At 41.9% G+C, this 20,474-nt stretch overlaps 1 protein-coding gene across 1 annotated transcript in view; it reads right to left on the reverse strand.

The window, feature by feature from the left end:
* Positions 1 to 20,474, reverse strand: part of COL11A1 (collagen type XI alpha 1 chain) — a 300,012-nt gene that overhangs the window by 256,049 nt on the left and 23,489 nt on the right. Inside the window, exon 2 of the mRNA XM_075322198.1 lies at positions 1,526 to 1,690. Within this exon, the coding sequence (XP_075178313.1) occupies positions 1,526 to 1,690 (165 nt within the window). The remainder of the gene's footprint in view (positions 1 to 1,525; positions 1,691 to 20,474) is intronic.

Genomic DNA, 20,474 nt, shown 5'->3' on the forward strand with positions numbered 1-20,474 from the left:
ACCGCTTGGGTGTGTGCAGACTATATTTAATGGCGTTCTGTTCTTTTACAGCAGGACTCATGGTGAAAGCATGACAGGGATTGACAGGTCTCTGTACATAAACTCATATATGAAAAGCTGTCAATCACTGGCATCTTTGTTATTTTTAAATAGTAGGCATGTGATGATAAATTCCTCCCTGCAGTATCCATAATGACACACTTTGAAAATTAGGTTACCTTTGTGATACAATGCTTATAAGTGTTAACCAGGTCTAGGGAATCTGTCAGCAGTTTTTTGCTATGTAATTCTAGGGCAGCAGGACGTAGGGGTTGAGACACTGATTTCAGTGATGCATCACTTTTTAGGCTCTGTCATGTTGTTTCAATATAATGAGTGTTTTATCCGCTGGAGAATATTGCTGCCAGACTATTATTATTATTATTATTACTATTATTATTAATAACAATATTTTAGTGCCAACGTGAATCCTGGTCCATCCCCAGAACTGATTAGCAGCTTACTGTGAATATACAATGTACACCTAAAGCTAATCAGGGGTGAGGGCAGGATTAGCTTGCTGAGCTCTGCTGTGTTAGGCCCTTTTCACACGTCAGTGAAAAACACTGACGTTCTTCACTGACGTTCTTCACTGACGTTCTTCACTGACGTGTAAAACACGCACATATCCTTCCGTGTTCACGGCACACGTGGGTTGTCCATGTGCAATCCGTGATCCGTAATTGCAAATGGACATTACTCACCTGCCTTCGCTCCTGCTGTCCAGGGTGCTGAACTCCTCGGCTCTGCAGCGTCCGCCCACCGCTCTCAGCTGCTACTTCCTGGTCGGCTGTTCCTGCTCTCATGAATATTCATGAGCCAGGCAGGAGCTGCAGAGAGCGGAGGCTGCACAGCGAGTCGCTGGAAAGGTGAGTTGAAAATGTTTATTATTTTATATGTCAGTGTTTTCTGGTACGTGTTTCACGGATCACACACGGATCCCACCATAGTGTGGTCCGTGGGTCATCAGTGATGCCAGAAAAAAATGGACTTGTCTTCGTGCAGAATCACAGACACGCGTGTACGCTGCACGGAGACACGTTCAGTGAAAAATCACTGATGTGTGAGCAGACCCATTGATTATAATGGGTCTGCGTATGTCAGTGATTCTGGTACGTATAAAAAAAGCACAAACGTACTAGAATCACTGACGTCTGAAACGGGCCTTACATCTGCTAACTCTGTGTGAAAACTGCAGCACCCAATAATCTAAGTGATACATCATTGGAATCATGGTCTCTTTTCCTACATTGTGCTGCTCTCATATGAAGTAGCAAAGATCTGGTGACAGATTCCCTTTAATAATAAGGCCAACCACTGATAGGCAAAATAAAACATTCCTCTTTTCACATCCACCTTCAGTTCTGACAGAGAAGGATGTGGCACTCTCCAATGGATGTTCATTAGGGGCTTGGAATAAAATGTAACAATTTGCATATAGTAACAAGACGTGAGCATGGCATTGTACAGAATTTAAGTTCCTTACCTCTAAATAATTGGGCCATTTGGGCACTAAGCTGGGCACGTTTGTGAACTCTGTATGCTGTGTCTCCTTTGGTTGCCTTCCTGTTTGCGCAGAACCCTGCTGTTCTTGACACACCTTCTGGTGTACTGTGAAAATCTAATGCTCTGAGTACATCCACTGGTCCAGCTGAAAAGAAAAAAAAAAAACAGAATTACTTTTTCAATAAACAGCTACTAATATTAATCAAGTCATAAAATAATGTCAACTATTCGCTGAAATCAGTCCATCTGCACGCTGGTGACCTCTACGGTAAAAGATATAAACCAGAAGAAAGGGAAGAAGAATGCCAGACATGCTGGAAGGATCGAGCCCTGCATTATCGTACATACTATGAAAGGGATGCAAATGCAGAATAACTATATTATACACTGATATCTTCTGCTATATTACAGTAGACTATGGTCACATGACTGGACCTCAAATGTTTGGCACAGATTTGCAGTTTACACTGGTGAGGATCTCTACATGGATTATCCACATTTAAGCCTGCTAGTCCAACAAAAATTGTTGAGAACAAGTAGCATACTACTTAATCTTGCAGACTTTTAGGCCTTGTGCGCACTGGGAAATGAAATTTCCTTGAGAAAATTCCGCATGCTCTCAAAGATTACCGCACCCGCGGTAAAAAAACCGCGGGAAACCGCACCCGAAAACCGCATGCGGTTTGCCGCGGTTTTACCGCGGTATTATTCGCGGTATTGCCGCGGTTTTGCCGCGTGCGGGTTGGGATGTGCTTTATTGCATTCAATGCAATAAAGCACATTGAAGAAAAAAAAAAAAAAAAGTCATTTAATTCTGAGATAGTAGATAGACAGAAGAATAGATAGAGGGATAGATAGATAGACAGATAGAGGGATAGACAGATAGAGGACAGATCGCTGCATTTCCCACGGTCGGCAGTGAGTTCACATTACCGGCCGTGGGAAATGACCGGTAATTACCTCTGCTGTCTGCTGCTTTCATTCAGCGCTGTGTCTGTCACAGTCGCGGCTGGATGTAAGCAGCGCAGGACCTGTGGATTACGCCGGAGCGGTGGATTACGCCGGAGCTTTGGTGCGAGAGGGGTTAATAAAATGGTGAACGAGGCTTGTTTGTTTTATTTAAAATAAAGGATTTTTCGGTGTCTGTGTTTTTTTCACTTTACTTACGGGTTGATCATGTCAGCTGTCACATAGACGCTGCCATGATCAAGCCTGGAGTTAATGGCGGTGATCCACCACCATTAACCCCTTGTATTACCTTGCTGCCACTGCTACACGGCGGCAAGAAGAGCCGGGGACACGCCGGTATTGCCGCATAATGCATGCAACAGTGCCAGGGCAGCTGCGGCTGATATTCTCAGCTGCGGGAGGGGGAGTGAGGCGGGGGACATTAACCCTGCCCCTCTCCCTCCCCAGCCTGAGAATACCGGGCCGCCGCTGTGTGCTTACCTCGGCTGGAAGGTAAATATACAGCGGAGCCCACGTTCTTTTTTTTCTATATTTCCGTTTGCTTTCTATGTGTGTTCTATGTGTCTGTGTCTGTGTTCTATGTCTGTGATGTCTGTGTCTGTGATCTGTGTGTGTTTACTTTCTGCACGGCTTCCTCTTCCTGTAATGACATCACTTCCCTGCAAAACCGCAGACAGGCGATGTACATTACCGGAGGTAAACCGCGAAATACCGCAGGGAATAACGCAGGAAAATGCAGTGAACCGCACAGAATTTGCTGCCTGCGTTATTCCCTGCGGGATTTCATGATTAACATTGGAGTCAATGGAGTGAAATCCCGCAGCGATGTGCGGAAAAGAAGTGGCATGCACTTGTTTTTGCTGCGGGATTCCCGCAGCAAAACATGCAGCTGTCAAATTCCGCCCAGTGCGCACAGGATTTTTTTTCTCCATAGGATTTGCTGGTGATTCACTGCAGAGATGTTATGAACATTTTCTGCAGCGAAACATGCAGCAAATCCGCGGAAAATCCGCGGCAAAATCCGGTAAGTGCGCACATAGCCTTATGGGGTGTTTTTAGCACAAAAAGGATGCAGATATCACATAGCGTTTATTTCAGCCTTCATGTGGGGGGGTGTGGGAAAGCATTGTGTGAACAAACCCTTAGGCATCATTAAGACATCTGTGCTTCATGCACGTGTCATGTTTGTGTCTTTCATAGATAGAACACATGCCCATTGTAGTCTGTGGTGCTATTCACATTTCTGCATTTTTATGTTGGCCATAGAGTACGAACTGGAATGTATGGACCGTCTGCAGCTCCCAAGGTATATATATATATATATATATATATATATATATATTTATATATATATATATATATATATATTTCTTTTTCATTTTCTTGCATACCTGAAAGTCAGTTATGAAAAACTGATGGTGAAAACTAACCACACACTGATGAAGTGTTGATACAAAAAAACTGATAAAAATGGTCAGTATTTTTTATGATTAAGGCTACTTTCACACATCCGGTTTTTGCAGTGCGGCTCAATCCGGCTCAAAAACCTATGCAACGAATGCGGCGAAAAAGCTTTTCCATGCGGCCCATCCGTTTTTTGACAGATGCGGCTTGATACTGAGCATGCGCAGTGCAAAAAAACCCCATCCGGCGGCCGGATGCGTTTTTCGCCGCAGGACGCCGCATCCGGCATCCATAGGCTTGCATTGTAAATCGCGCCACATCGCGCCGGATCCGGCACAATGCGTTTTTTTTTTGCCGCACAAAAGAACGTGGCAGGCAACGTTCCATCCGGCCGCCGCATGGGCTAAATATGCCGCATCCGGCAAAAACCAGACGCAACGCAAGGCCATGCGGCACAATACGGCGCTAATGCAAGTCTATGCGGAAAAAACGCAACCGGCGGCAAAAAAAAAACGGTTGCGTTTTTTCTGCAAAGCGCCGTATTGTGCAGCACTGCAAAAACCGGATGTGTGAAAGCAGCCTGAAACAAGGCTACAAATGAGGCATAGGCTATGTGCGCACTTACCGGATTTTTCGCGGATTTTGCCGCGGATTTGCTGCATGTTTCGCTGCAGAAAATGTTCATAACATCTCTGCAGTGAATCACCAGCAAATCCTATGGATAAAAAAAATCCTGTGCGCACTGGGCGGAATTTGACAGCTGCATGTTTTGCTGCGGGAATCCCGCAGCAAAAACAAGTGCATGTCACTTCTTTTCCGCACATCGCTGCGGGATTTTACTCCATTGACTCAATGTTAATCAAGAAATCCCGCAGGGAATAACGCAGGCAGCAAATTCTGTGCGGTTCACTGCGTTTTCCTGTGTTATTCCCTGCGGTATTTCGCGGTTTACCTCCGGTAATGTGCATCACTTGCTTGCGGTTTTGCAGGGAAGTGATGTCATTACAGGAAGAGGAAGCCATGCAGAGATCACACACACAGAGATCACACACACATCACAGACACAGACATCACAGACACAGAACACATAGACACAGACACATAGAACACACATAGAAAGAAAACGGAAATATAGGAAAAAAAGAACGTGGGCTCCGCTGCATATTTACCTTCCAGCCGAGGTAAGCACACAGCGGCGGCCCGGTATTCTCAGGCTGGGGAGGGAGAGGGGCAGGGTTAATGTCCCCCGCCTCACTCCCCCTCCCGCAGCCGAGAATATCAGCCGCAGCTGCCCCGGCACTGTCGCATGCAATATGCGACAATACCGGCGTGTCCTCGGCTCTTCTTGCCACCGTGTAGCAGTGGTGGCAAGGTAATACAAGGGGTTAATGGTGATGGGGGACCACCGCCATTAACCCCAGGCTTGATCATGGCAGCGTCTATGTGACAGCTGACATGATCAACCCGTAAGTAAAGTGAAAAAAAACACAGACACCGAAAAATCCTTTATTTTAAATAAAACAAACAAGCCTCGTTCACCATTTTATTAACCCCTCCCAAACAAAGCTCCGGCGTAATCCAGGTCCGACGTCCAGCGCTGCTTCCATCCAGCCGCGACTGTCACAGACACAGGCTGAATGAAAGCAGCAGAGGTAATTACCGGTCATTTCCCACGGCCGGTAATGTGAACTCACTGCCGACCGTGGGAAATGCAGCGATCTGTCATCTATCTCTCTATCTATCTATCCCTCTGTCTATCTATCTATCCCTCTATCTATTCTTCTGTCTATCTACTCTCAGAATTAAATGACTTTTTTTTTTTTTTCTTCAATGTGCTTTATTGCATTGAATGCAATAAAGCACATCCCAACCCGCACGTGGCAAAACCGCGGCAATACCGCGAATAATACCGCGGTAAAACCGCAGCAAACCGCGGCAAACCGCATGCGGTTTTCGGGTGCGGTTTCCTGCGGTTTTTTACTGCGGGTGCGGTAATCTTTGAGGGCATGCGGAATTTTCTCAAGAAAATTCCACTTCCCAGTGCGCACAGAGCCTTAAGGCCACGTGCACACATTAAGTGTTTGGGGAGTTTTTTACCTCAGTATTTGTAAGGCCACGTGCACATGTTGAGTATTTGGTGAGATTTTTACCTCATCTGTAAGGCTATGTGCCGACATTGCGTTTTTACATGCTTTTCCGCAGCGTTTTCAACTGAAGTTTTAATGCCAAAATGCATGCGTTTTGATTTCCAAGCAAAGTCTATGAGAAATAGGATTTCTTGTGCACACCATGCTGTTCAAAATGCTGCTTTTAATTTGCATATTTTTGGGCAAAAACTCAGCGTTTAAAGAAGCAACATGTCAATTGTTTTTTGCCATTTGAGCTGTGTTTTGATAGCATTAGAGTCAATGAGAAGATGCAAAACGTATTCTACATCAAAATCCTAGCGTTTTACATGCTTTTTGGATGCAGAAAACAAGCGTTTTTGACAATTTAATTGCCTGAGTTTTTGACATTATATTAAAGGCATGATATGTCCCTTTACACACACACACAGTCCGACAATTAAAATTAAGAAAAACATTAATTTAACGTTATTTTATACATAAATATTAACAAACATTTATCATTTTAATAAAAGCAGCTATTTTGTTTATGATTTTAATCTTGATATTTGTTATCATTTTTTTCAAATTTTTTGATAGTGTTTGAATGTTAAGGCTAGGGACCCACTTTGCGTTTTTACTTGCGTTTTAGGTGCTTTTTAGGTTTGTTTTGGGAAGCACCTTTTTTATGCCAAAAGGCATGCGTTTTGATTTACCAGCAAAGTCTATGGAAAAAGTGGATTTTCCGACCCCACTTTGCGTTTCTAAACGCTGCGTTTAATTTGCATATTTTGTGGCAAAAACCATGCCTTCAAAGAAGCAACATGTTAGATGTTTTTGCCATTTTCGGTGCGTTTTGCTAACATTGGAGTCAATGAGAAATGGAAAAAACCAAGATTCCTTCAAATTTCTGCGTTTTACCTGCTTTTTTAGTGCAGAAAACATGCGTTTTTAACTTCCAAAACGCATGTTTTTTGGACATCAAAATAATGATTTCATATGTCCCTTTACACACACACATAGTCCGACAATTTAAATAAAGGAAATTAATACTTTATTGCTATTTTTACATAAAATATCATATTACCGCAATAATTTAATGAACAAAATTTAATTTAATGATTTTTTCTATGAATATAGATTTGATTCTTTTCTTCCCATTTTTTCAAAAAATTTGACTATTTAAACTTTATTTAGCAGTGTCTTTATGTTCAAAACGCAACTATCAGAACGCAGGTGAAAACGCAGGTAAAAAGCGATGAAAACGCATCAAATACGCGGCAAATACGCATGCGTTTTCAGCGCTAAATTTCTGAAAAAGGCAACTTTGGTCACATCAATTAAGCCCAAAACGTGCGTTCTAAACTGCAAGTAAGTGAACGCAAAGTGGGTCCCTAGCCTAAAACTTTATTTAGCAGTGTATTTGTCATCAAAACGCATCTGACTTTAAGCAATGAAAAAGCATGTAAATCGCAATAAAAATGCGGCAAAAATGCGGTAAAAACGCAAGCGTATTTATAGCATTTTTGTGGTCAAAAGCAATTTTAGCAAAGACTATTTCTGCCAAAGGGTCCGTTTAGAACTGCAACTACCTCGACGCAATATGGGCACATAGCCTAAGGCCTGGTGCACACGTTGAGTATTTGGTGAATTTTTACCTCAGTATTTGTAAAGCCACGTGCACAAATTGAGTATTTGGGGAGTTTTTTTCCCTCAGCATTTGTAAGGCCACGTGCACACGCTGACTATTTGGCGAGATTTTTACCTCATCTGTAAGGCCTGGTGCACACGTTGAGTATTTGGTGAATTTTTACCTCAGTATTTGTAAAGCCACGTGCACAAATTGAGTATTTGGGGAGTTTTTTTCCCTCAGCATTTGTAAGGCCACGTGCACACGCTGAGTATTTGGCGAGATTTTTACCTCATTTGTAAGGCCACGTGCACACGCTGAGTATTTGGCGAGATTTTTACCTCATTTGTAAGGCCACGTGCACATGTTGAGCATTTGGTGAGTTTTTACCTCAGTATTTATAAGGTAAAATCAAGAGTAGAACATAGTGTAATAGAATTTGGTGAATTTTTACCTCAGTATTTGTAAAGCCACGTGCACAAATTGAGTATTTGGGGAGTTTTTTTCCCTAAGCATTTGTAAGGCCACGTGCACACGCTGAGTATTTGGCGAGATTTTTACCTCATCTGTAAGGCCTGGTGCACACGTTGAGTATTTGGTGAATTTTTACCTCAGTATTTGTAAAGCCACGTGCACAAATTGAGTATTTGGGGAGTTTTTTTCCCTCAGCATTTGTAAGGCCACGTGCACACGCTGAGTATTTGGCGAGATTTTTACCTCATCTGTAAGGCCACGTGCACACGCTGAGTATTTGGCGAGATTTTTACCTCATCTGTAAGGCCACGTGCACATGTTGAGCATTTGGTGAGTTTTTACCTCAGTATTTATAAGGTAAAATCAAGAGTAGAACATAGTGTAATAGAAACACAGACACCACTTCTACTTTTTATATCAACTCCTTGTTTAAGCTTACAAATGCTGAGGTAAAAAAAACTTCACCAAATACTCAGCGTGTGCACATGGCCTAAGAGCTCATTTAGATGACCATGTTATGCAGATGTGTGTTGTCTTTATACATCATTGACCACAGATGGAGAATACATGCAGCCATTATAACTGATTTATGGTCGATTTTCCACATGAACCAATGGTCTTCATGGAAAAAAATGCATGATTTACAGACCAAACTAGTGCAAGTATATAGCAGTCCTCTAGTGCACTCATCAGCATAGCAGAGAAGCACACACAGAGCCTATTCCAGCCGCAAACTGTGCATGCAGCCATCTGAACCTGGCCTCAGGTTTCACCCACATCTGCGTGTAAATATGATGATATTGTTCAATGAGCTAGAGCTGAGCTGTGCGTTTTTCCTCAGCTGTAATCGGTCTGAGGAAAGAAATAACAGAACACGACTAGACCCGTATATTACACAACTCATCAACACAAGTCAATGTGCGCGAGAAAAAAAATGGAGGGTATATGGACCATTCATATGTTGTCCGATTTTTACAGCTATGTCATCATTATGTTGCATAGTACATAGTACATGGTCCTATAAATGACTGCAGAATAATAGCTGCTGAGAAAAAAAATGCATCATACGGATACTAGGAGAGAAAAAAACGTGCAAACAGAGAAAAAATGTCCATGCCTAACCACGTCATGCAAAAATAGTAATAATAATATATTTATATAGCGCTGTTAATTCCACAGCACTTTGCATACATTGGCAACACTGTCCCCATTGGGGCTCACAATCTAGGTTCCCTATGAGTATGCTTTTGGAGTGTCGGAGAAACCCAGAGTTCCCGGAGGAAACCCACACAAACACGGGGAGAACATACAAACTCCTTGCAGATGGTGTCCTTGGTGGCATTTGAACCCAAGACGCAGTGCTAACCACTGAGCCACTGTGCCGCCCGTATCAGTGCCATCAGTTTTTTGGGTCAATGTGCCGCCCGTGTACAGTCCATGTGTCTGATTTCATGAATAAATGACAAAGCATCTCTTATATTTTCCAATATTAAACCCATGCAGCACAAGGATTGTACATTGATGCCATCCGTGTACTGTACAAGTTTTTCACGGACCCAAAGACTTTTATTAGCCCTTGCGATCTGTGCTGCGGTAAAAATATGGGCATTTTTGTGTTTTGCACGGACACACAATCTGTGTAAAAACACTGACATTGGAAGATCACCATAGGATATAATGCGTATATGCTGTATCCGTGAAAAACAAACATACCACATGGACGTGCCACATGGACGTCTAAAGGAGGCCTAAGAGTATGTTAACACTCCTTTATCTGATGCCCTAAAATGTCTGTTTCTTAAATGGAATCTGTCACCAGGTTTTTGCTCCCTTATCTGACAGCAACATAATGTAGAGACAGAGACCCTGATTCCAGCGGTATCACTTACTGAGCTGTTTGCTGTAATTTTGATAAAATGAATGCTCTCTCTGCTGCAGATCTAGCAGTTATACGGAGATCATAAATATGCTGGGCTGCCTGGCAGCAGGTCAAGTAGTCCTCTAATAATATTCTACTGCTGATTAAAGGGAGTCTGTTAGGAGATTTTGTTGTACAATATTAATGTTATCATTAAATAGGGCTTAAGGAGACCTTTCAGAATCGGTAACTTTTATAGCTCTTTTATCCCTCTTTCTGTTATCTTGTTGTAAGCTCTGTAGAATTCAGTGTAACATAGTAGCTAGTCAAGCATATGTAAATACAAACTGCATATGCCCCGCTCTTTCCTCCCATCTCTCAGTGCTGGCATCAGTTATTGTAAATCTGAACTGAACTTGCACTGCTGCCCCCACCCATACTCCCTCCCAACTCTCAGCTGTGATCATGAATGCACTGAGAGGTAGTGGGGAGAGCAGTGAATATTTGAATTGTATTTAAATACACTTGACTAGTGTGCACTAGACACTGAATTCTACAGCGCTTACAGCAGGATAACAGGATAAGGTAGAGCTATAAAACCTACTTGTCCTGAAAGGTCTCCTTAAGTCCTATTTTAAGATCACAATAGTCTTCTACTACGATTCCCTTTAAACAGTGATTTTATTAAGAATACACTAAGCAACCTAGTAAGTAAAGCTAGGGTCACACGTAGCGACGCAGCAGCGATCACGACGATGACCTGACCTTATCAGGATCGCTGCTGCGTCGTTACATGGTTGCTGGTGAGCTGTCAAACAGGCAGATCTCACCAGCGACCAGTAACCAGCCCCCAGCCAGCAGCAAAGCGTGGAAGCGATGCTGCGCTTGGTAACTAAGGTAAATATCGGGTAACCAAGCAAAATGCTTTGCTGGTTACCCGATATTTACCTTTGTTACAAGCGCACACCGCTTAGCGCTGGCTCCCTGCACTCGTAGCCAGAGTACACATCGGGTTAATAAGCAAACCGCTTTGCTTATTTACCTTATGTGTACTCTGGCTACGTGTGCAGGGAGCAGGGAGCCGGCACTGGCAGCCTGAGAGCGGCGGACGCTGGTAACGAAGGTAAATATCAGGTAACCAAGCAGCCTTTGCTTGGTTACCCAATATTTACCTTGGTACCAGCGTCCGCAGAAGCCGGCTCCCTGCACATTCAGTTTCTCGCTCTCTCGCTGTCATACACAGCGATGTGTACTTCAAAGCGGGAGAGCAACGTCCAAAAAATGGTCCAGGACATTCAGCAACAACCGGCGACCTCACAGCAGGGGCCAGGTTGTTGCTGGATGTCACACACAAAGACAGTGACGACGACGTCACTGCTACGTCACAGAAAATGGTGACTTAGCAGCGACGTCGTCGTCGCTGTCTTTGTGTGTGACATGACCATTACACATCACAGGAATCAGGATCTCTGCCCCTACATTTTGCTGCTGTCAGATAAGGTGTTAAAATTTGGTGACAGATTCTCTTTAAATAAAAGACGCTTTAGTAACAGTTTCTTTTCTCTACAGTTTTGTGAACTTGAAGCATCTTTTATAGTGTGTTTTGATCATTTCCTGACAGCTTCTTCAAAGTTTCCTTTTTTTGCTGTTTTTAGCGTCTTTTTCAGCATTTCTTCAGACTTTTTTTTAAACCTATTAAAAAATGAAGAAAACTGTGACAAGACCCTCAATAAACTTTCCCGTACGTGTTCCTGACATCTTTTTAGCCTTCCCAAGATATTATTGTAAAGTATTGAGCGTCTTTCTAGAATAGAACACCAGCAGAATGTATATATAATTTGATTTTAAATCCTTTAAATGCTTGGTGTCTTTGATAGGCTGAAGCGTTTAAAAGACATTCCAAAGCCTAAACATATGAATAGTAAGTCCTTTTCGCATACACATTCATAGGACCGGTCTTTAGAACGCTTCATTAGCACTTTTTCAGGATGAATTTTTTATGCAGTTTTTTGAACCAAAGCCAAAAGTGAATGCAGCAGGGAGTAATACAATTCCTTCCTTTATATTACCCATTCCTCTTGAAACCACTGGTGGCTTTGGTGAAAAAAAAAAAAAAATATATATATATATATATATATATATATATATATATGTTGCTCAAAAAAATAAAGGGAACACTTAACCCATTACTTACAAAATTAGAATTTTTCATTTTTTTTAATAAATGACAGATTTTTTAATGAAAATAAAATAAAAAATTAAGAGTGAAAATTAAACTTAAGCAAAATTAAAAAGTTTAATGTATACATTAAATGAACTAATTAATGATTAATTAATTTAATTTAATGAATTTTAAGCAAAAGATTAGGCGTCCCAACAAAAGGACAATGGTAGATAATAGGTTAAATAACAAGACAGTATTTTAGTGTTATCTTTATTTTTCTGAACAGTATTCTTTGTAATTCTGGCTATTTCATATGCAATTTTTAATTTTTATTTTTTTTTAAATTAATGAAAAAAACTTTTCATTTTCTTAATATGTTTTAAGTGGCACTTTTTTACCAAATTTAATTTAGTGCAATTTTGTATATGCTATAGGGAATCAGCATAAAAAGCCTTTATGGTATTTAGAAATGACAGAAACCAAAAAATGGCACAGATCAAAATGAACATGCATTGTATATAATGCACTGGATATTACTATGCACATTTTAAAGGGATTGTCCAAGGGGGAAATTTTTGTTTCAAAGGACTCAGACTGGTTTAAAAAAAATTAGGTCAGGGAGAACTCGGGTAAGCATCAGAAGGGGAGCTAGGCGGGATGCTTGTATTTTTTTTGAGCCAGACCAAACCCTTTGGAGATTCTCCACAGGAAAACCCATCTAATATAGCATCTGGCCTAAAATAAATTAAAAATAAAAATGCCACTACAAATTTGCATTTTAGTAAGACCAGGCTGTTTATATATTTAGTAGATTGTAAATTACTTATTACATTTTACTATGCTATAAACTCCAACGATTCTATCTGCAGATTCCTTTATATACATTTTATTAGTTTGGACTCGTACCAAAAGTGCTGCTCTGCTTTGAGTTTTTTAGCCTTAGGTCAAACAGTAATGTGTCAGTTCAGGTACAAATGCTATAAAACTCTAAAAAAGATCACACTATAGGTGTCAACCTTTCCCTGACAACCATCAATCTAAAAGTAGTCGACAAATGATCTTTATTGAGTTGCATAGGAGGCAATAAGAATTTGATCTTCAGAGGTCCTCTAGAAGTAACAAAAAGGACCTGATTCATTAACACAGGAATTTTGCAAGCTATTCTTAAGGAATGGTATAGCTGGTGTAAGGTGTGCCTAATTCAACAGGAACGCACCACTTAATATATTAGACACATCTTACAACTGGAGTGCAACTACGCCAGAAATAATACTTCAGTCAGGAAGTAGAGTATATTTCTGGGGAAATTTTCACCACTAAGTAGAAAGATTTAGATTTATTAGATGGGCTGACTTAGCCATGCCCTATCCCACTCAAAATATGCCCATCTTGGCAAAGCTGGTCAGTGCAGGTATAAATGTAGAGTGACGCGGGGTGGTAGTAGTGGGGATGGATGGACTGCAGTCACTTCAGCACGTTACATGAAAGACATGGTCATGGCGGGGTGTGTGGACTTGTGCTGTGTGGGCTATATGCCCCAGTGGTCCCATCCAGCAGTGTTGGCCATACATTGCCGAATATCACAGATGGCATCACAACTCATCCCTTGTAAATATTCCTCACTGAAATGACACCGCCAGGGTCATGGATTCGGGCCTTGCCGTCGTGACTTCCCAACAGAACCAGCCTGGTCCCAAGTGCCCTACGGCCGTGGTGGACGTGTCACCAGAGTAGAGCCATGTGCTCTCAGATGTTTGAGGAAACTACGTCTGGGAAAGTCGACTCTGTTCATATGCCATGCCACCCTGACATTACACATTACATTTCCTTCATAATGGAACAATACATATTGCACTTTTCATTACATTATTTACCCAAACGCAGGACACAATTCACATGACATTACAATAATGTGATTGGTGTCTTCAGGGAGATGAATGCCACAGCAATCAGTCCACCTCCTCCCACCTAAAGATGCCAAAAGTCACTTTTTTTTTCAGCTTTAAATTAAACAATGGTTTTAGAACATTTGAAGGTGTTTTAAGTCGGAATTCTGGCAAAAATATCTTCAGGAGTTAAGCTTATTGTTTATTTGAAGGGTTGCATGAAACATTGTTCATAATAAATATCACAAAATACTGTGAAATTGCATGGTTTCTATTCTAGCATGAAAATAAGCTTTTCATTATCTTCGCTGCCCTATGTCACAATTGATGGTGATTCTAATTTGTGCTGATGGGTCTTACTTTGGACAGAATCAGTCTCCTTCCCCCTCTGACAGCTGACAGTTGAGCTCCTTCTTGCTTTCCTTGCAGAGGTTGTTTTCTCAGCTACACTACCATGCTACTACAGATGTTCTGGTCCTTTACTGACCAGCAGGACATATAGGTATGCATGTTATGTGCAATGATAAACCCCCTTAAGTGAGTATACCTGATGTTCACACTGTGTAATTAAATAATGGAAATCCTTTCCTATGTTTACATCCACATAGAAGGAATACTTGCAGAAAAGCACAACTGATGATGACACCAAGAAATAGCAATATTGTATATATGAAGATTCATAAGTAACATTAAATATACTATGTACATGCATATAACTATATAGCGCTTAGCTCTGCCACCATCCTTCAAGGATGATCTGACAGTTAAATCCCCTCCTTGGCCTTCAAAAATTCACAGGAGAGTTATTTCATATCCAAAGGGCATTTCACTGCTCCTTAAAGGGGATTAGAAGGAGCTTTAAGGAAGGGAAATGGGATTAGCAGCTGTAAATCAGCTTTAGAAAAAATATCAGGAGAAAGCTTTAGGAACATCAAAGTCACTTGTCACACGCATAGAACATGCACAATTTTCTGTCTACAACAAAATTAACAATTAAAAGAGCGTTTCCACCTAAATCATAAAATTACCTGTAAATATAAGTCCTAGTTTTTCTTTCATGTGATGTTGTAAGGTGAAAACAATCAATTCTTATGTCCTGATAACGGGACAAGTCCCCCCTATGAACCAGACAAAAGAGCGACCAAAAGAGGGTGGCTCTTGTCTTGATGGACTTGAGCCTTTTTACATGGACAAAAATTAATCTTAAAAACGTTCAGATAATACCCTATTTCTCCTAAAGTGGCCACGACAGGGAAACTTATCTTCATATATCGCTAATGAGAACCACGAATCCGATGTGACAGGTACGGACCAACATTAGTGCCTGCGTCAACCCTGCTAATCCAGACCCTATGCCTCCAATTAAAAATGTCCCAGATGGGGGACCGGGTTGTCTTGGCTACTGCCCATACCTGCACATCAGACCGCTCAGTCCTCATAATCATATAATGAAAGAGATGTGTAAAGAATTATTTACAGATATGTTGAATCAAGATGCAATCAATGGTCTATTAGGAGCCTTATCAAGTGACACATAACATGGTGGTGGCAGTTTTGAACCAGGAAACCTAATCACAAGTTCCCTTTAAAGAAATCTATTCTTTCCTTACTTAGCTACTTAATTATGTCTCTAAGAATAAATACACTGTAGTTACCATTAAGGTTCCCCAATGGTTTATCCTCAAACTTTCTTAGATTGTTTAAGGAAAAATCTGTCCAGTTATGATATAATATATCCACCAAGCGTGTAGCACTAAAGCTACCAGGACTTGCCAACATTCACTTTCGAAACTGAGTTGGGCATACATCCAAAAAAAGAATAGAGAACACAATGCCCTACAAAAGGTCTAACCTTATTAAATGACAGGTATGAGTAAACATCTATATGGTGATACAAATAGCAGAGCAGGCCAAGTCCCAAAAGATACAAGAACCTATTGACACCAAAACATGTCAGGTATTCATCCAGAGACCCTCCAAAGCTCTGATACACTGCCATCTTGGGGTTACTGTCAATGATTTCAACAGGTACAGTTTTTCTAGATTTTAAAAGCCTAATGCTATTTTTATTTATTCCAAATCTGCTTTCGGTATCACTAGGCTCTCATTACATTGAGACAATCCCTGTTCTGCTTTTTTTTCTATGTATTTTGCTATATGGAACCTACCCATAATGATGAAAGAGGTGATTTGCAAGTTAATACATTCACACATCGAGAATGAGAAAGCCACGTATGGTGTAATATAGCATAACAATGTTGTGAGGGTTTTAAAGGACACCATATTACCTGATTCCTATGTGATGGGGTGCTTTCTTAAGCCACCTTGTCTTCCCAGTGTATTAAGATTTGGGTCTTTTCACAGCAACACACTACAACATCACCTCTAATTTTTATGGTGTACTCTTACCATTTTTAAGGTCCACCAATTTCTTCAATTATAGCCAAAAGTTTGGGGACTAATGTAAATTTTGTGTTTCACTATGGCTGCTTTCACACCTCCGGTTTTAGCAGAGCCGGCCAATCCGGCTCTAAAACCTATGCAACGGATGCGGCGACAAAACCGTATCCTTTGCATAAGTTTTTGACATGCGTCCCGTACGGTTTTTGCCGCTTGCGGCAGGCTACTGAGCATGCGCAGTGAAAAAAACCACATGCGGTGGCCGGATGCGGTGTTTGCCGCAGGACGTCGCATGCGGCGTCCATAGGCATGCATTGCAAATCGCACCGCATCGGCCGGATGCGGCGCGATGCGTTTTTTTTTTGTCGGACAAAAAATGTGCCAGGCAACATTCCATCCGGCCGCCGCATCGGCTAAATCTGCCGCATGCAGCAAAAAACGGACGGAACGCAAGCCCATGCGGCACAATACGGCACTAATGTAAGTCTATGCAAAAAAAAAACCGCAACCGGCGGCAAAAAAACAAACGGTTGCGTTTTTTCTGCAAAGCGCCGGATTGTGCCACATAGGAAGAACCGGAGGTGTGAAAGCAGCCTAAGTTTAGTGCTTCAGTTTTTATAGTGTCAATTTGCATTAACTCTAGATTGTTATGAGGGGCAATCAGAGAAATTCCAAAAACTTGCAAAATTATATCTTGCCATAAATATTAACTTAATCACAAGACAAATTTTCACTAATTTTCAGCCTTGTCACAAAATGACCTGCTTACATCCTTCCTGTGATTATCTTGTTTGTATACAAGAAAGTGCTATCAAGGACAAGGCAGCTGATATCACTCTGTCATGCTGCTTGATATAAGAGCAGACTAGTTGCTTTAAAACAGGGCTGGTACTTGAAATCTTTGCCTTCTCCTTTTAGGCATGGTTAACTCCAAGAAAATACATGCATTCATCACTTTTTTGTATCAAAAGAGCTTTACAGGCAAAAATATTGATGTTTGTAAGATTCAAGTCTAAATCAATCATTTATCAGATCATTAAAGGGGAGGTCCAGTCTAAATCCCCAAGTCTGCAGCCACTCTAGTTGGGAGCCTTGCTCAATGAAATGCTTCATCTAGTCACGAGTATGCATATTACAAACTCGTGGCCACGTGACCACTTTTCCTCGCTCTGACACTGGTGAAGCTCAAACTGCATAGTGCACGCAACGTGAGCATTCACGGGTGTCAGAGCTTGGAACGGCGGTTACCTGGCCACAAGTATACAATATGCATACTCACGACTAGATGAGCATTGCACTGAGTGAGGCCACTCCCAACTAGTCAGAATGTGGCAGGAGCATGCATATCACATACACTTGGCCACATGAATGCTGTTACCAGTTCTGAAATTGGCAAATCTTCACAGCGCACAGTGCCTGCGATGTGAGGATTTAGGCTGGACAACCCCTTCAAGAACTTAAAAAAAAAGGTTCAAATGCTGTGAAGAATGCTTCAGGACACTTAAGAAAGTCCAAGGGCCATAACTACCTCCTATAGAGGATTCAGCTACAGGATCAGTTCAACAACAGTACAGAGCATGCTCAGGCACGGCAGCAGGCTGGTGTCAGTCAGTGCATCTGCAAGCACAGATAGGCGAAGGCTTTTGGATACTGGCCTGGTGTCAAGAAGGGCAACAAAGAAACTACCGTACTTCTATCCAAGAAAAACATCAAAGACAGGGTGACATTTTATAGTTGATACAAGAATTGGACTGCAGAGGACTGGGCAAAGTTATTTTCTTTGATGAAGCTCCTTCAGACTGTTTGGGTCATCTGGAAGTAGATGGTTCAGAGAATAAAAGGTGAGCGCTATAATGAGTCCTGTGTCATGCCAACAGTAAAGCAACTGAGACCATTTATATGTTGGGGGTTTTCATCAATGGAGAAAGAATAGGATCTATATATCCTTCAAGAGAATCTTCTATAAACATTCCAAGAGCAATTTAATGATGGCTAATGCTTTTTCCAGAGGAGGAAACCAGGTGATCTAGCTCTACTGGGGCAAAGTCCGGCATGCACGGATACACTCTGACAGTGCAAGGGTCCAATGAAAGAGAAGAAAAAATGTCCAGCTTCCGGAATAATAGTAAAACTGCTGCAATTTTATTTAAGGACGTGAAAAATGACACAATGACAAAAATAGGGAGCCCATATGTGGCATAAGGCTACGCGTTTCGAACGGTTCGAAATGCGTAGCCTTATGCCACATATGGGCTCCCTATTTTTGTCATTGTGTCATTTTTCACGTCCTTAAATAAAATGGCAGCACTTTTACTATTATTCCGGAAGCTGGACATTTTTTCTTCTCTTCTAATGCTTTTTCCAGCATGATGGAGCAGGCACTCCTTATGTAGATCAGCTAGTTGAGTGATAATAGAGGTGAGTTTTGCCGCTCACCTGGGACTGTTGTGCAAAAGTTCAGGCACAACACTGAGGAAAAAACAATGCATTAATCCATCGTCTGCAGCAACACCACTTGTTCCCTGGACTGGAGAAGTTGGGAATTCTGAGCAAATGAGTTAAAAATCACAAACTAACTATGCACTGCCGCAAAGTAGATAATCAAGATGAGTAGGAAGATAATTTACTTATTCTTAAAAACTAGTGGCTCAGACTCCTTCATCAAGTCTATCATAGACCTGTAACTCGTAGTATTTAAAGGGAACCTGTCACCAGTTTTATGGCCTATAAGCTGCGGCCACCATTAGTGGGCTCTTATATACAGCATTCTAAGATGCTGTATATAAGAGCGCAGGCGACTGTGAGAACATAAAAAACACTTTATAATACTCAGCTAAACCGGTCGCTGCAGTGCTGGTTGGCCCCGTGGGCAGCGCCGTTCTCTGGGAACGGCGCCTCCACTCTCGGCCATCTTGCTCCTCCGTCTTCTGAAGCCTGTGTGCATGGCGCGTCCACGTCATACACACTCGCCGGCACTGAGGTCCTGCACAGGCACACTACAATACTTTGATCTGCCCTGAGCAGGGCAGATCAAAGTGCGCCTGCGCAGGACTTCAGTGCCGGTGAGTGTGTATGACGTGGACGCGTGTATGACTAGAGACTTGTCAAAGCGCCAGCTGCCGGTGAAAAACAGCTGTTGTCTGTGTGTGTCCCGTGTCTCCCTCTCCCCCTCCTTCCTAGGATGTTTGTCCTTTTTTAAAGAATAAACATGAATTTTTCTGCAAGAAAAAACTGGTGAGTGCCTTCCATCCTCACATATTTTGTGCTGACTGTTATATGCTTATCCTATGAAGTTGCACTACCAGTTGCCGATCCTTACTTGTGAGTTAAAAGTCTGCTCACTGAGACAGGTGAATGAGGTGATTGCTAGCTGGAGGTTGGTGCTCGGCTTTCCTTCTATCTTGGTTGTGTTATAGGGGCTGCTGCTTGGTGGGTACTCCAGGCCCTGAGATTTGTACATGAGTTATTTTTTCAGGACTTATTAACTTACATGAAGTGTTAATAAGCAATGCTTTTCAATTTGTGTAATGTAATACAGTCCAAGTATGTCAGCTCCTGTATGTCATTGGCCTTTCACTATAAGAAAATTGGAGTCTGAAACCTGCCAGGAATAAATTAAATAAAGCTGTGTTAAATACTTGCACAACATCATAATTTTGTACTCTTTTGCATAATTCTATGTCCAAGTAAATTTATTAAGGCTGCTTTACACGTTACAATTTATCGTGCAATCGCATTTGCGATCGCACCCGCCCCCATCGTTTGTGTGGCACGGGCAATTTCTTGCCCGTGTCACACAATGTTGTAACCCCCGTCACACGTACTTACCTTCTAAACGACCTTGCTGTGGGCGGCGAACATCCACTTCCTGAAGGGGGAGGGACGTTCGGCGTCACAGCGACGTCACACAGTGGCCGGCCAATAGAAGCAGAGGGGCGGAGATGAGCGGGACGTAAACATCCCGCCCACCTTCTTCCTTCAGCATTGTCGGCGGCCGCAGGTAAGCTGCAGTTCATCATTCCCGGGGTGTCACATGGAG

Source organism: Anomaloglossus baeobatrachus, chromosome 8 (genome assembly GCF_048569485.1).
Source record: "Anomaloglossus baeobatrachus isolate aAnoBae1 chromosome 8, aAnoBae1.hap1, whole genome shotgun sequence".
Taxonomy (NCBI): Eukaryota; Metazoa; Chordata; class Amphibia; order Anura; family Aromobatidae; genus Anomaloglossus; species Anomaloglossus baeobatrachus.